The sequence below is a fragment of the Melanerpes formicivorus genome, unplaced genomic scaffold, assembly GCF_026170545.1.
Source record: "Melanerpes formicivorus ecotype bairdi unplaced genomic scaffold, bMelFor1.0.p_v2 SCAF_37, whole genome shotgun sequence".
Lineage (NCBI taxonomy): Eukaryota > Metazoa > Chordata > Aves > Piciformes > Picidae > Melanerpes > Melanerpes formicivorus.
Genome location: NW_027142389.1, coordinates 1,715,841 through 1,729,383, shown reverse-complemented (window position 1 = coordinate 1,729,383; position 13,543 = coordinate 1,715,841). Strand labels below are relative to the sequence as shown.

At 56.0% G+C, this 13,543-nt stretch overlaps 1 protein-coding gene across 4 annotated transcripts in view; it reads left to right on the top strand.

Moving 5' to 3' along the window:
* The window catches only part of DRP2 (dystrophin related protein 2), a 30,691-nt gene extending 17,704 nt beyond the window's left edge, over positions 1-12,987 (top strand). For 2 of the 4 annotated variants that reach the window (XM_068157548.1, XM_068157545.1), the window contains 16 exons: positions 672-732; positions 1,380-1,441; positions 1,723-1,797; positions 4,298-4,499; positions 4,687-4,772; positions 5,685-5,842; positions 5,989-6,155; positions 6,470-6,581; positions 6,985-7,121; positions 7,396-7,461; positions 8,231-8,296; positions 8,591-8,734; positions 9,382-9,619; positions 9,751-9,871; positions 10,023-10,109; positions 10,492-12,987. In XM_068157548.1, coding sequence (XP_068013649.1) covers positions 672-732; positions 1,380-1,441; positions 1,723-1,797; positions 4,298-4,499; positions 4,687-4,772; positions 5,685-5,842; positions 5,989-6,155; positions 6,470-6,581; positions 6,985-7,121; positions 7,396-7,461; positions 8,231-8,296; positions 8,591-8,734; positions 9,382-9,619; positions 9,751-9,871; positions 10,023-10,109; positions 10,492-10,580 — 1,871 coding nt within the window. In that variant the 3' untranslated portion in view covers positions 10,581-12,987. Of the gene's footprint in view, positions 1-671; positions 733-1,379; positions 1,442-1,722; positions 1,798-4,297; positions 4,500-4,686; positions 4,773-5,684; positions 5,843-5,988; positions 6,156-6,469; positions 6,582-6,984; positions 7,122-7,395; positions 7,462-8,230; positions 8,297-8,590; positions 8,735-9,381; positions 9,620-9,750; positions 9,872-10,022; positions 10,110-10,491 lie in introns of those variants that run through there. The other 2 variants (XM_068157546.1, XM_068157547.1) reach the window with 2 other exon arrangements.
* The last annotated feature ends 556 nt before the right edge of the window (positions 12,988-13,543 follow it).

Below are 13,543 nucleotides of genomic sequence, written 5' to 3'. Positions count from 1 at the left end.
AGGTTGTGTTTCAGCACCTGGGATCCATCCTCAGAGGGGCTGAGCCCTGCAGGGTCTCCAGAGGTCAGTGGGGTTTGTGTGCCTGTGTTTCTCTGCAGACTATGTCCTCGTGTCTGAAAGGAGGAACAACTTTTCCAGTTGCTGGGATTGATAAGCTGCCTATGACAAAGGAAAATAACTGAGGGTCATAAGAGGGCTTTCATCCTCTAGATCACAAACATAAGGTGGCAGGAAACTGGTATGGGATGTGTCCTCATCTTCCCAAGATACTGCAGCTGATAGAGCATGAGTAATGAGAACAGCAGATGCTATGGGTGCCCAAGCCTGGCCGTAGCAGACAGTGCTCTGTGTGTGCCCAAATGCAGCTGCTCTGAGCCCTGCCTACTGTTGACCACAGTATTGCCTTGGGCCTCATCAAAATCGTCAGTAAGTGTCTCTTTCTCTGTCTCAAGAGAGGCAAGATACCTCTGGTGAGCCCAGCAGACTTGTTCCTTTCTTATAGGCAGCATCTGCCTGCCTGCTCCAACACCCACAGCTGGTGATCTGGGCAAGGACAGCCTCTTCAGAGGCTCCCACCTGCTGGCACAGTCCCACTGGGCTCTCGTCAGAAACAGCATCAACATAAAGGGATGCTTGCAGCTGAACTGACCTCTCTGCCTCTCTCCTTGCAGCCTCTGTGCAAGTCCCCTGGGAGCGAGCCATTTCCCCCAACAAAGTGCCATACTACATCAAGTGAGTGTGCTCCCACCTGCAGCCCCTGCTCTGCCCTGGCCCAGTGGGAACAGGGACTGGAGGCAGTGAGCAAAGCCTGTCAATCTCAGCCTGCCAGAGCCAGGCTCTCCCTGCCTGCTGAGATGCTCCAGATGAAGGGGGATGCTAGCTGGAAGGAGGGAGTGGGCTGGCAGCAAACTGGGGCATCCTCACTGCTGCTGTGGCTGAGGAGTGTGCTGGCTGGGGTGCAGCAGCTCCAGCATCTGCAGACTCAGCCCCAGGGCTGTCTGGGTCCTTTTTTGAATCTCTCATGGCAATGCAGCTTCTTCAGCTTGTATCTTCGTTTCTGCTCTGAGAGGGAGGGATCTCAAGCACTGGAAGGGACCCCCCCAGGGACGTGGTTGAATCCCCATGCCTGGAGATGTTTCAAAGAGGCAGAGACGTGGTGCTGAGGGCCATGGTTTAGCCCCAGCCTTGGCAGAATTAGATGATGGGTGGACTTGATGATCTTAAAAGGTCTTTTCCATCTCTCCCATGACTCCAAGATGGGCAAGAAGGACTGGCTGTGTGGGAATGCTGTGCTTAAAAAATACATGAAGTCACTCTATGTGTAGTGAAGTTGCCCAATTCCCAGGCTGACCCTTGATGTCCTTCTGTTTGCCTTCCAGCCACCAGGCCCAGACGACATGCTGGGACCACCCGAAGATGACAGAGCTGTACCAGACGCTGGGTAAGGAGGCTGCCACAAACCCATCCCAGCACCTCTGTGCAGCGTGGGGTGCTGTGTGAGATTCCTCCAACCCACCTGCTTCCCTCCGTGCCGCTCAGCCCCAGCAAAGCAATGGGTGCAACCCCCTGCCAGGCGCTGTCCCCCATCCTCTTCCCTGTGCCCCACACGCTCTGCTTCTGCTGGCGGGGCTGGTGTCTGGGAACTGCCACTGCTGCTTGCTGCCCTGGAGAGAAATGGCTGTCAAGCTGCGGGTTTATTCTCCTTTTCCTGTGTTATTGCAGCGGATTTGAACAACATCAAGTTCTCAGCCTATCGGACGGCTATGAAGCTGCGGCGAGTGCAAAAAGCCCTGCGATGTGAGTGCCGGGAGCGGTGCCCTCCTGCTGCGCCTCCCCTGAGAAAGGCATTAAACTAACACAGGCTTTTGTCAGCACATCAAAGGCAGGAGCGCACCAGGGGGACAGGTAGCTGAGGGGAGAAGCGCTAGGAAGATGAGCATGTGGCTGGAAACCGAGCAAATCCAGCAGCGAGGGGTCTGTGTCAGCTCCTTTCTTTGCAGGTGTGGTGGTTTGAGATTACCACCACCCCCCCCGCAACATGAAATTGCCAGACCAGCTCGGTTGAAAGCAAATGAAGCTGTGCTTACAAGCACAACTGCGATCTAAAATAGGGGCTGCAATGAATATGAACAACATATACAGCATTTACATGCATTTACAAATTAGAAACAACGCAAGAACCCCTCTGCTGGGCAAAAACCAGGGGGCTACCAACAGCTTCCCCACTCCCTGCTCCCTTCCCCGCTGTACAAGGTAAAAGGAAGAGAAGAGCAGAGAGCTGCTGTTAGTACTTAACCACAAGAAAGACCTCAGAAGCCAGAGTCAGTACCTGCTAGAGCAAAGGAAGTTGAAAAGAGAGGAAGTTCATTTACCAAACTACTTCATGTTGGTAATCAGCCCAGTGAAATTATTGAGACCTTATCATGATCCTCGAGGTCCTTTCCAACCTAAGTTATACTGTGATACTGTGATACTGTGATTATTTGGCTTTGTACATCCAATGGTCAGTTATTTACATTCCACCACTTTCCTACTCAAGATCTCTGGAAAAGTTTCTAGGCATAGCCTAAATCTGCCACAGCAGGCTTTAGGTGAGGATGCCTCAAAGGCTGGGGGCAGGTCAAAGGGATTTGAGAGCAAAGTGGTCTGGCTCAGAGTTACAAAGCTGTGGGATCAGGCAGGGTCTCTCCCCGGAGCTCCAAGTGAGCCCAGAGAAGCTGTGGATGTAACCTAGAGGAGCAACCAGCCTTGCAAGCAGGGGCAGAGAGGGCTCCACTGCTCAAAGAGGAGGAGGAGGAGAATCAGTAGAATTGACTGCAGTGGACAGGAGCTTTAACAGCCAGGTGAAGCTAATGCAATGGAGTTCAACACAATCCTGGCTCTCTGAGAGGCAGCTGCTGTAGGGGAACTGGTGAGCAGGCAAATGGCAATCTGAGAGATGGGGCACCCTCAGCTGCTGGAAACCTCTCTGCAAGGCCTCTCACCTAAGGCCCTGCCAAAATTAAACAGCAGCAAGATGAGGGAAGTCCTCCTCCTGAACTGGTTGTGCCTGAAGGGGATGAGATACAGCCAGGCAGCAAAGGGGTCCCAGGGACACCTATGCTCTTTGGCGTCTTGTGAAAGGCCTGGAAGAAGGCAATGAGTGAAGGTGGGAAGAGGTTTGGTACTTAGGAGAGAGGTGAACCCTGACTCATTACCAGGCTGTCCTATACCTGTGGGCATTCAGGGACAATATAGTGTAAATGGGGGAGCACAGCAGCTAGCTTTAGCTACCCTGCCTCCATGCAGCAGCAGCTGCAGAAAGACCAGGCATGGTGAGGAAAAAGGTAGAGCAAAGCAGAGGCTTTCCTTGTGCTGCTTGTGCATCTTTGGTTGCTCTTCTCTTGCATCCCATATGCTGTGCTGGCAGCTTCTTCCAAGCCCAGAAATGAGGTGGAAGAACGTGAATAAGTGCTCCTTGTTCAAGACTTACTTGAGAAGGGCAAGAAAGCTGCCAAGGCTTCCTCATGAGAGTTTTGACAGAGGGAGTGGCAAAAAGGAAAGAGGCAGTGTGGGACACGCCAGAGCCATATGCAGTCGTGGGCAGTGTGGATGCAAGGGTGAGCAGGAGCAACGCTCACCAGCATGTGAATTGGGTGTCCCCAGAGCAACTCTCAGCAGCTTTGACAGAAGCAGGGAGGACTTTTCCAGAGAATGAAGTTACAGTGTTAGGGTTAGTGATCCCCATGGCACTGAGAGCAGGAAAGCTTTCAGAAATGGAAAGGCTTTTCAGGAAAGAAAGCCTGCTAGGCACTAAACACAGACACAAAGCTGAAAGCAGGGTAGCTCATGCTGTCCTAGCTCCAGTTCAGGTTTGTGCCTTTACACCTGCTGCAGGTCAGAGCTGGGCTCAGGACTGCTCCACCTCTGGGCAGTTGCTGATAGGGTCTGTGTGGCTCTGTGCTGCCTCAGCTCCCCAGGCCAGCCCTGCAGGGACCTGGCACAGGCTGGGTGTCTGCGTCTCTGCACGGTGCCTTTCATGGGGGGCAGCTTTGTGACCGTGGCTGGCCACAGCAACAGGGAAGGAAGGTCACACAGCATGGTGGATCAAGCTGACTATAGGTGGAGATGTGGATGTTTTGGGAGAGGTTTATGGGTGAGAGAGTAACCCTGGGAGCTGTGTCCATCCTGCTAGCATCTTCCCTGTCTGACTGAGATGCCCCAGGTCAAGGTAGGGCTGCATCTCCCTCCTCTTGATTCTTAACATCTTCTGCTTTCCTCTCTGCCTCTGATCCATCCTCTTGTGCTTCCTGCACAGTGGACATGGTGACCCTGACCACAGCCTTGGAAATCTTCAACGAGCACAATCTGCAGCCCAGCGACCGGGCAATGGACGTGGTAGAGGTCATCCACTGCCTGACTGCCCTCTACGAGAGGCTGGAGGAGGAGAGGGGCATCCTGGTGAACGTCCCGCTCTGTGTGGACATGAGCCTCAACTGGCTGCTGAACGTCTTTGACAGGTACCACTCCCTCGGCATCCTCTTGAGCTGTGGGGCTGCCATGCCTGGAAGGAAGCCTCCACGGCGCTCTTCCAGCTGGCAGTGCTGCAAAAAGATCCTGGCCACTAGCAAGGGGGTGCCTGGTGACCCCTCTGCCTAAAACCCCGCCAGAAGGTTTGCAAACCTGTGCAATGTCTTCACCTTGCAGCGGCCGCAGCGGGAAGATGAGAGCTCTCTCCTTCAAGACAGGCATTGCGTGTCTGTGTGGGACAGAGGTCAAGGAGAAGTTTCAGTGTGAGTGCCCCATCTCCCTCCTCCAGGGCCTGGTGTGCTGTAAACTGGGGAAAGTGGAACTGCTTTTGCTCTCTGGCTTGGCTCTTCTTTGCCCAGGAAGAGCAGAGAAACAGCTTTCCTGCAGTGACTAATGTGCTTGCATCACCTCCCTCCCTCCCTCCCTCCCTCCCTCCCCAGGCCTATGCTGCCTAAATCAGGAGGTGTTTCTGCAGACTAGCTGGTGCTGTGGTGACCTTGCTTTCATGGCACTGTAAGGAGAAGCTAACAAACAGTTATCCAGTGCTTCCCAGAAGGAAATTGTGGAGGGTGTGTGGCTGGGAAGTAGGTTTCAGACAAGTTAAGGGAAGCCTTTTCCCTTGCTGCATTTTAACTGTGGTCCTCTCTGCCATGGGATGCTGGGGGGGGGTTAGCATAGGAAGCACCAAGGGGTTAAATAAAGGGATTGGGCAGAGGTCATCTGTGGCCATTCAAGAAGTGATGTATGGAACCTCTGTCTCAGGAATCATAGAATGGTCTGGGTTGGAATGGACTTCCAAAGGTCATCTAGTCCAACCCCGCTGCAGTCAGCAGGGGCATCCTCAACTAGAGCAGGCTGCCCAGAGCCCTGTTGAGCCTCACCTTGAATATCTCCAGGGATGGGGCCTCAAACACCTCCCTGGGCAACCTGTTGTAGTGTTCCACTACCCCCATGGTGCAGAACTTGTTCCTAACATCCAATCTAAACCTCCCTTTCTCTAGTTTGAAGCCATTGCCCCTTGTCTGTCACTACAGACTTTGTTTGAGCTCCCTGCTGGAGACAGGCAGTGGGGCCCCCGGTGTGATCTACACATGGCTCCCATGTGCCCACGTCCTGCCCGGTGTGCCAGGGAATCAGCTGTGTCTCTAATGGGGCTCTGTCTGTCCTGCTGGCAGATCTCTTCAGCCAAGTGGCAAATGCTGGGGGACTGTGTGACCAGAGGCACCTCGGCGTCCTGCTCCACGAGGCCATCCAGGTCCCACGCCAGCTGGGGGAGGTGGCAGCGTTTGGAGGCAGCAACGTGGAGCCCAGCATCCGCAGCTGCTTCCGCTTTGTGAGTGGGGTGCCATGGCCTGTGGGGTGCCATGGCCTGTGCCCTGCCCTCCGCAGCAGCCCTGCTGGGGGGAGGCTCCCAGAGCTTGCATCCCGTCACAGATGGATCTCAGCTCTCTGAGCGGCTCCTTCCTCTCTCCTCCCCAGAGCAATGGGAAGTCCACCATTGAGGCATCCCAGTTCCTGGAGTGGGCCAACCTGGAGCCACAGTCCATGGTGTGGCTGGCCGTGCTGCACCGGGTGACCATGGCCGAGCAGGTGAAGCATCAGACCAAGTGCTCCGTCTGCCGGCAGTGCCCCATCAAGGGCTTCAGGTAGGGGTTGTGCCGTGGGACCTCGGGCCCCAAGAGAAGGGCGTGGTGCCCCGCAGGAGGGATCTCAATTGGCTGTTGGGGTAGCCTAGACCTCTGCATCAGCAGTGTTTCAGGCAAGTCAGGCCATGTGTCAGCAGAGGGGGAGCAGAAAGATGCTCTTCTGGGGATTTCAGCCATCAGCATTATGGGCTCAGTGGGATGCAAGAGCAACACAGACCACCTCTGTCCAAGGCTGAGCACTCCTTGGGCTCCAAAACGCTGTGGGGTTTTTTGCTGCCTCTCACTGCCTCTCTGTGGGCTCCTGATCTCTCCAGGTACCGGAGCCTGAAGCAGTTCAACGTGGATATCTGCCAGACTTGCTTCCTCACGGGGCGAGCCAGCAAGGGCAACAAGCTGCACTACCCCATCATGGAGTACTACACCCCGGTACGGCGCTGGGCTGGGCTGGAAGGCTCCCACCTCACGTCAGGCCCCCATCAATGGCAGCAGCCTTGCCATGTTTAGGGTGGTGCAGCCCCTAAGTGGATCCCTTGTATGGCTTTGTTACCCTCCACATGCTGGAGGTGGTCCCTGCCTTTCTGGGACTCCTGATGAGTGGGGTGCATGGTGCCCACCGACACCCAGCTCGGCTTGTGCCGGGCAGAGCTGGCAGAGCTGCTGTGTGCCCTTCTTTTGTCCTTGAGGTCCTTTCCAACCTTATTGATGCTATGATTCAGTTTTGTCTGTCTCTTCCTCATGCCCAGAGGAGGTATTTTTTTCCCTGCAGATGCTGACCTGTGGTCCCCAGCTTTTCCTTAAGCACCCCTTGGTCACGTTTGTGTCTCCACAGACTACATCCAGCGAGAACATGAGAGATTTTGCCACAACGCTGAAGAACAAGTTCCGGTCCAAGCAGTACTTCAGCAAGCACCCACAGAGAGGTTACCTGCCTGTCCAGTCTGTGCTGGAGGCTGACTTCTCTGAAACGTGAGTCAGCTGTACCCCAGGCTGTGTCTTTTGACCCTGCCTGATGTGTGAGCTCCACAGATGGAAGCTGCATTGCAGCTGTGAGAGAAAGGCTCCCACGGGAGGGCTGGATGGGGCACTTGATCTAAGGATGGTGTAGCACCTAGGAGGAGATTTCAGTCTCCCCCTTCCCCTCTGGCTTTTCTCAGCTGGGGTGAGAGCAGGGCAGCCTCTCCAAGCCCTAGCTTTGAGTGAGAGCTGCCCAGCCTTGCTGACCAGAGTGCCTCTCTTGCAGCCCAGCCTCCTCCCCGATGTTACCGCACGCTGACACCCACTCCCGGATCGAGCACTTTGCTAGCAGGTATCACCACTGGCACTGCTGCCATCACAGGGCATGGGGCATCACTCTGGTGAAGGTGGAGGGGGTTTGGGGAAGATACATGCTGATCTCCTGCTGCCTGCAGCCCCCTCCATGCTTCCCAGTATGCTGCCAGGTGAGCAGAAGCCAGCTGCGGTGGCTCAGGCTGCAGTGATGTTGGGAAGAGGAAGCTGCAGGACCTGGCAAACCTTCCTCAACAGCTTTGCTCCTGCCTGGGACACAGCTGATACCACTTGAGATGGCAGTGAGCACCGTGAATTTGACAGCCAATGTCTTAGTGATGAAGTAACCTCTGTGTACCTTCCTGCTCTTCCCAGTATGAGCTGATGGTTGGATGCTCACCAGGCAGATCCCTCAGTGCCTGCCCATGTGCTCACCAGTGCTGCTTGTGCCTTTCCCATTGCTGCTGCCTCGTGGTTTTTAATGCCTCTGTCCTCACCATGGGTCCAAGCAGAGTGGGGACCTGAGAGAGCACAGGGAGCCTGTGACTCAGGCTCTAGGGTGTAGCTTGTAGGCATTCACCCTTCCCTTTGCTTCTGCAAGAGGAGGCTGAGCCAGCTGCATGGCAGCAGCACTGTGTTTCAGAGACTGTCACCCACAGCAGCAGTGTCTCCAGAGCCTGTAAAGAGAGACAGACTGCTGCAGGCTAGCTGGCAGACCTGGCCTTGCAGGGGCTGCTGTAAGTAAGGTGCACTGAGCAGATATTCAGGCTGTCTCTGACCCTAGCTCAATCTGTTTCTCTTTCTTCCAGGCTTGCAGAGATGGAAAGCCAGAACTGTTCCTTCTTCAGTGACAGCCTGTCCCCTGATGATAGCCTGTGAGTTCTACTTCCTTTCCCTTCTGCTCAACTCCTGCTGAGTCAGGCTTCTGTGGCTTCATACCTGCCTAGCCAGGGCACAGAAATGCTTTCCTTCACAGCTCTTTGGGTCTGAGGCTCTGGGCATCCCCAGCTATCCAGGAGTGCTGAGGCAGCTCTGAGCTCTAGACCTGGAGCAGCCAGAATGAGATCCCATAAGAAACCACCTCTCTCCAGGCTGTCCTTCCCCAAGGGCACCCAAACCCCATGGGACTGATCTTCCTCACTGAAGTGTCTCTTCACCTACTGCAACAGGGATGAGGACCAGTACCTGCTGCGTCATTCCAGCCCCATCACGGACAGAGAGCCTGGGGGCAACCAGCAGGTTCCAGGGAGCCTCAACATGGATGACAAGGGAGATCTGGAGAGAATCCTGGCCCACTTAGAGGATGAAAACAGGTAGGGGCATGGGCAACTCGGAAAGTGGGGCTTGTAGTCTAAGGGGAAGGGGCTGGGGAAGCCTGGCAGAGCTCAGAATGGAGCCAGGGAATAGCTGGCTGAGGCTGGAGGGAAGGGATCAGAAGAGCTGAGTGGGATGAGCCATAAACCTTCATGGGGATGCTGGGTGAGGGCATGGCCTCTAAGGAAAGGACAGGAATTTGTTCCCCAAAATGCTCCTGAACTCCTCCCCAGAACCTGTTACCCTCCTGAACTCTAAACTGGTTGAAATGAGCCCAGGCCATGGCTGACTCTCTTGTTCCTGAGCACCTCACAAGCAGTGGTGGCACTGCTCTGGACCACATGAGGTGAGAGTCCAGGAAGAGCAGATCAGCTTAGGAGGAGGTGATGCTTTCCCTGCCCTTGTCCTCATCTTCTTAGGAAACAGCTGCATGTCTGTTTTAAACCACTGGAGCTGGGTAGAGCTGCAGGCAGGCCACCCTGTGGGGCAGGGACAGTGTCTGGGGGTGTGCTAGTCCTCCAGCTTCACATCTGGCAAAGCCCTGATGCTGTCTTTGAGCCATGGGCCACCCCCAGCGCACAGCTGCAGGCGTTTCCGGCAGTCTCTAGGTAGGAAAGCAGCGATGCTGACCCAGGCTGTCTTGCAGAATCCTCCAGGGAGAGCTGAGACGTTTGAAATGGCAGCATGATGAGGCAGTGGAGTCTCCAACCTTGGCTACAGGTTCCCCTGAATCAGTGCAAGACCCACACAACGATGAGCTCCTGGCCGAAGCACGGATCCTCCGGCAGCACAAGAGCCGCCTGGAGACTCGCATGCAGATCCTGGAGGACCACAACAAGCAGCTGGAGTCCCAGCTGCACCGACTGAGGGAGCTCCTGCTGCAGGTACTCTCAGGGCAAGCCCATCCTTGGGCTGGACTTTGCCATAACAGAGCTGGGGCAGTGGTGGAAGGGGATGGTCAAAATGCAGGGAGGAGACAAGGACAGAGATTGTGACAAGCCCCTTCTCTCTCCAGCCTCCAGCAGAGTCAGAGGGCAATGGCTCAGCAGTCTCCTCCTTGGCTTCAACTCTGCATCAGTCTGAAGGCAGCCAGGCAAAGGAGAAAGAGCACAACACCCCTGACACCGAAGCTGCCGGTGAGGACTGGGGTTCAGCTGAGCTCTGGGTCCCGATCCCTTGGTTCCTTGCTGGAGGAAGCTGCTGCCTGTGCCCTTGCAGAGGTGCTGGCTGGCAAGGCAGATGCCCAGAGAGCCTGCTCACCCCCACCTGCCCTCTTTCCTGCTGCAGATGAGGTGGAAGCCAAAACCCAGGAAGTCAGCGTGTGCCTGGAAGACATCATGGAGAAGCTGCGGAGCGCCTTCCCCAACTCTCGAGGTACTGGAGTGAAATCCCCCTCCGTGGCCTCCTACTGCTCCCTCAGATGAGGGTTTCCCCACAGACCCCTGCCCCACTCCCAGCTTCCCTGCCACGGATGATCCCCCCTGCAGCACCTGCAGCCAAGAGCTCTGCTGCCACTGCACTGCTGGGACCTGGGCTCAGAGGATGAGGATGAGGTTTCACATCTGCAAGGAGAGGCAATCAGAGCTGCCAAGAGTACAGACCAACTAGATCCCCTTAGATGAGCTGCAAGGCAGCCTCCTGCCCTGCTCAGGGCCCCCCACACTGCAGGGTTTTCCACTGTGAAGATGGAGAGACCTGCCAGCATCAAGTTTGCAGAGAGCATCTTGAGCAACCTCCTCATTTCATCCCTGTCCAGACCCCTGTTCAGGAGAGGTCAAGGTCCCAGTTACCTGGCAAGATGGAAGCAGTGGTGCAAGACGGAAGCAATGGTGCAGACTCTCCTAACTGCTCATGGACAGCTCTTTCCAGCAGGAATGGGGACGAGGGGATTCGTGTGTGGATGGTGCTCCACTCACCCAGTGGGGTTTGGTGTTGGTCTTTCTGCTGCCCCCCTGTGCTCCAGCCTGGGGGCAGCACTTGGCCCCCTGCCCAGGCTGCCCATGCATGTGCTGGGGGGAGACGCTGCTTGGTGCCATCACTAACATGATGCAGAGCAGAGCTGCCCTCTTTGCCCATGCAGACCCTCACCCAGTTTCTGCCATCCCTGACCAAGACCCTCCTGACTCTGCAGCACCCTCATTCTAACCAGGTGGCTCTGGGTCCTGTTTTCCTGACCTCTCCATTTCTCTTTCAGGTATGACCTCCCTTATCTAACACCTCCTGTGAGCCAGAGGCTTTTCCTAACCAGCTACCTGGCTGCTTTCCTCCCCCTCCTCTCCCTGCCATGCTCCCTGTGCTGCAGCAGACCTCGCACAGACTCCTTCCGAGCCGGTCGTGCAGGATGCTTGCCAGTTCCAGAAGATCTCAGGGGAACATAGGCCATGCAGGAGTGGGACCATGGGCTCCCCAGGAGGCTGTCTCAGCCACTTGGCTACAGTGCCTAAGCCTGAGTGGAAAGGTTCAGAAGACAGAACTGAAGCTGTGAAAGCTGCCTGTCTCCCCCAGCACTCCTGGGCTGCTGCCTTTGACTGCAGCTCTTGGGGGATGCAGAGCTCAGCATTCCATCCTCTTCAGTTTTGCCCAGACACATCCAGGTCTCTAGGCACCAAAAAAAAACCCTCCTGGAGCCAACTAGTTTTTATAAGAACTCTTTCTAACAGCACCCAGCTGCCAGCCTTACAGATGGAACTGTCTCTGCTAGCCAGGGCTCTGCAGCCAGCCAGGCACATACAGAGAGTCTGCAAGGTTTATGGGGTAGGGAGGAGTCCATGTCAGAGCTTCAGCCCTGCTGGTAGCCTTATCTTGGGAGGGTCTTTATAACAGAGCCTTATCCTTTAATTTGCATATACTTCTCTATGTTATACACATATTCTGTACTTAAATACTCTCATGGACTCACTCCATTAAATTCTAATGCTCTGAAGTGTAGCTGCCCTTCACGTTCAGTCCAGCCCAGCATCTGCTCCCTTGAGGACCAGCATCTGCTCCCTTGAGGACCAGCACCTTCCCCGTGGCTGGTGCTGCCTTGGGGAAAGGCTGCTGCAAGGGGACCTCAACAGAGGACTGAACCAGCAGCAGGTACTCTGTTCTGCCTGAATTCCTGGAGAGCTGTGCCTTTGCCATGGCATAGAGAGCCTGTCCTGCCTGAACCCGGCTCCATTCCCTGGGGAGCCTCAGCCCCTGCAGTTGCCCATGCCCACAGCACTGCAGGAAGGGGTTTCTCCAGTCACAGCTCCAGCCCTGAGAACAACAGGACATTCAGCTGTGATGCAGGCAGGCACCTCCTTACTGCCCCCAAGGAACATCTGCCCCACTGCTGACCCCAAACTTGAGCTGGGCTGAGGGGCTGGAGGCACTCATTGGAAGCAGGCAAGAACCACCAGGCAGTGGAGGAGGCTGTTCTGCAAGCTGGCAGGGTACCTCAGTGGTGATGGCTCCTGGTCCCAAAGGCTCCCTCCAGCTGGCTGTCTGGTGCTGTGTTATGTCGAGAAAGAGGTAGAGTCAGGTGCTGTGAGGTGCCCCAGGGCAGAGGCTGAGCTAACCCTGATGCTCTGGGGCTACAGGCTGTGGAGGGATGAGATACCTGAGCCCTTGGGGCAGGGCTTGGTGCTGGTGCAAAGCATCCTGCCCAAAGCAGGGCTTGCTGTGAGGACAGGGACAGGGCTGTTGTCGCTGGCTGGGATGGGATGCAGTGGTGTGAGCTCCTTGGGGAGGCTGGGACCAAGGCAGAGCTGTGGAGCAGTGCCAGCAATGGGCATCGGGTTGTGTGAGCCTTATGGCCTGTGTCCACCAGCAACAGTGCCAGTTGCTGTCCTGGTTGTCCCCTCTCACACTGGGGTGAGTGACAGGAGTGCAGTAGCAGTGGCACTGTGGCTCCTGTGAGCATTCTGTGTGCCAGGCTTCTTATTTGATCATGCTGAGGGACCACAGGCCAGTCTGTGGCAGGAGGGGGCGTAAGATGGGAAGTAGCAAGGCTCTGGCCTGAGCATGGGGTCTGGAGCACCCAGCCTGGTGGGAGCTGGAGGAAAGAAAAGGTAGGGTAAGGACAGAGCTGCTGGTCCCAGCACCGGGTGCAAGGAGCAGCGGTGAGCAGGCTGGGTGCTCGGGCTGCGTCTGGGAGCTGGGCTGCAGCAGGGAGGGGAGCAGGCTGGCTAATGCTCTGGTAACCATGCACTGAGGTGCTGCTGTCCTCACTGCTTTGCACCATCTCTGCTCTGGAAAGACAATAAATTTGTATTTATACTGAGACCCAGATCAGTGCCCTGTCCTCTTCTGTCCGAGCACCCCGGCTGAGCCAGGGGTACCTCCCAGGGCTGTGCCCCCCTGGCACTGCTCCTGCAGAGCTGCCAGCACACAGATGGCTCCGTGCTCTGTGCCACCCTGGCTCTCCACACCGGCTGAGGCAGAGCAGAAGTTGTGAGCAGAGCTCTGGGCTCCCCAGACACAGGGGTGTGTCCCAGCCGCCACATTCCTTCATGCTCTTCCAGCCAGCTCTGCTCAGTGCCCTGCGGCAGTGCCGCAGCTGGGCCAGGAGCTGTGTGGGGATAGTCTCTCTTCTTCCATCAGGGGCTTCTGCTGCAGGAAATCCTCCAGCCTCAGGAAGGACTTAGGCAGTAATGGGATGCTGAGCAGGCAGTCCTCTCCCTCTGTGCCTTCTCCTTGGAGCCCCATTAGGTCTCCAGTGCCCAGAGGTGTCTGGGTGCCTCTGCCCCAAGTGCTGCTCATGTTCCCACTGTCCTGGTGTTACAGTGAGTGCCTCAGCTTAGGACTAGCCCAGGGCACGGCTGAGGGCTTTCAGGCCCTCCCCA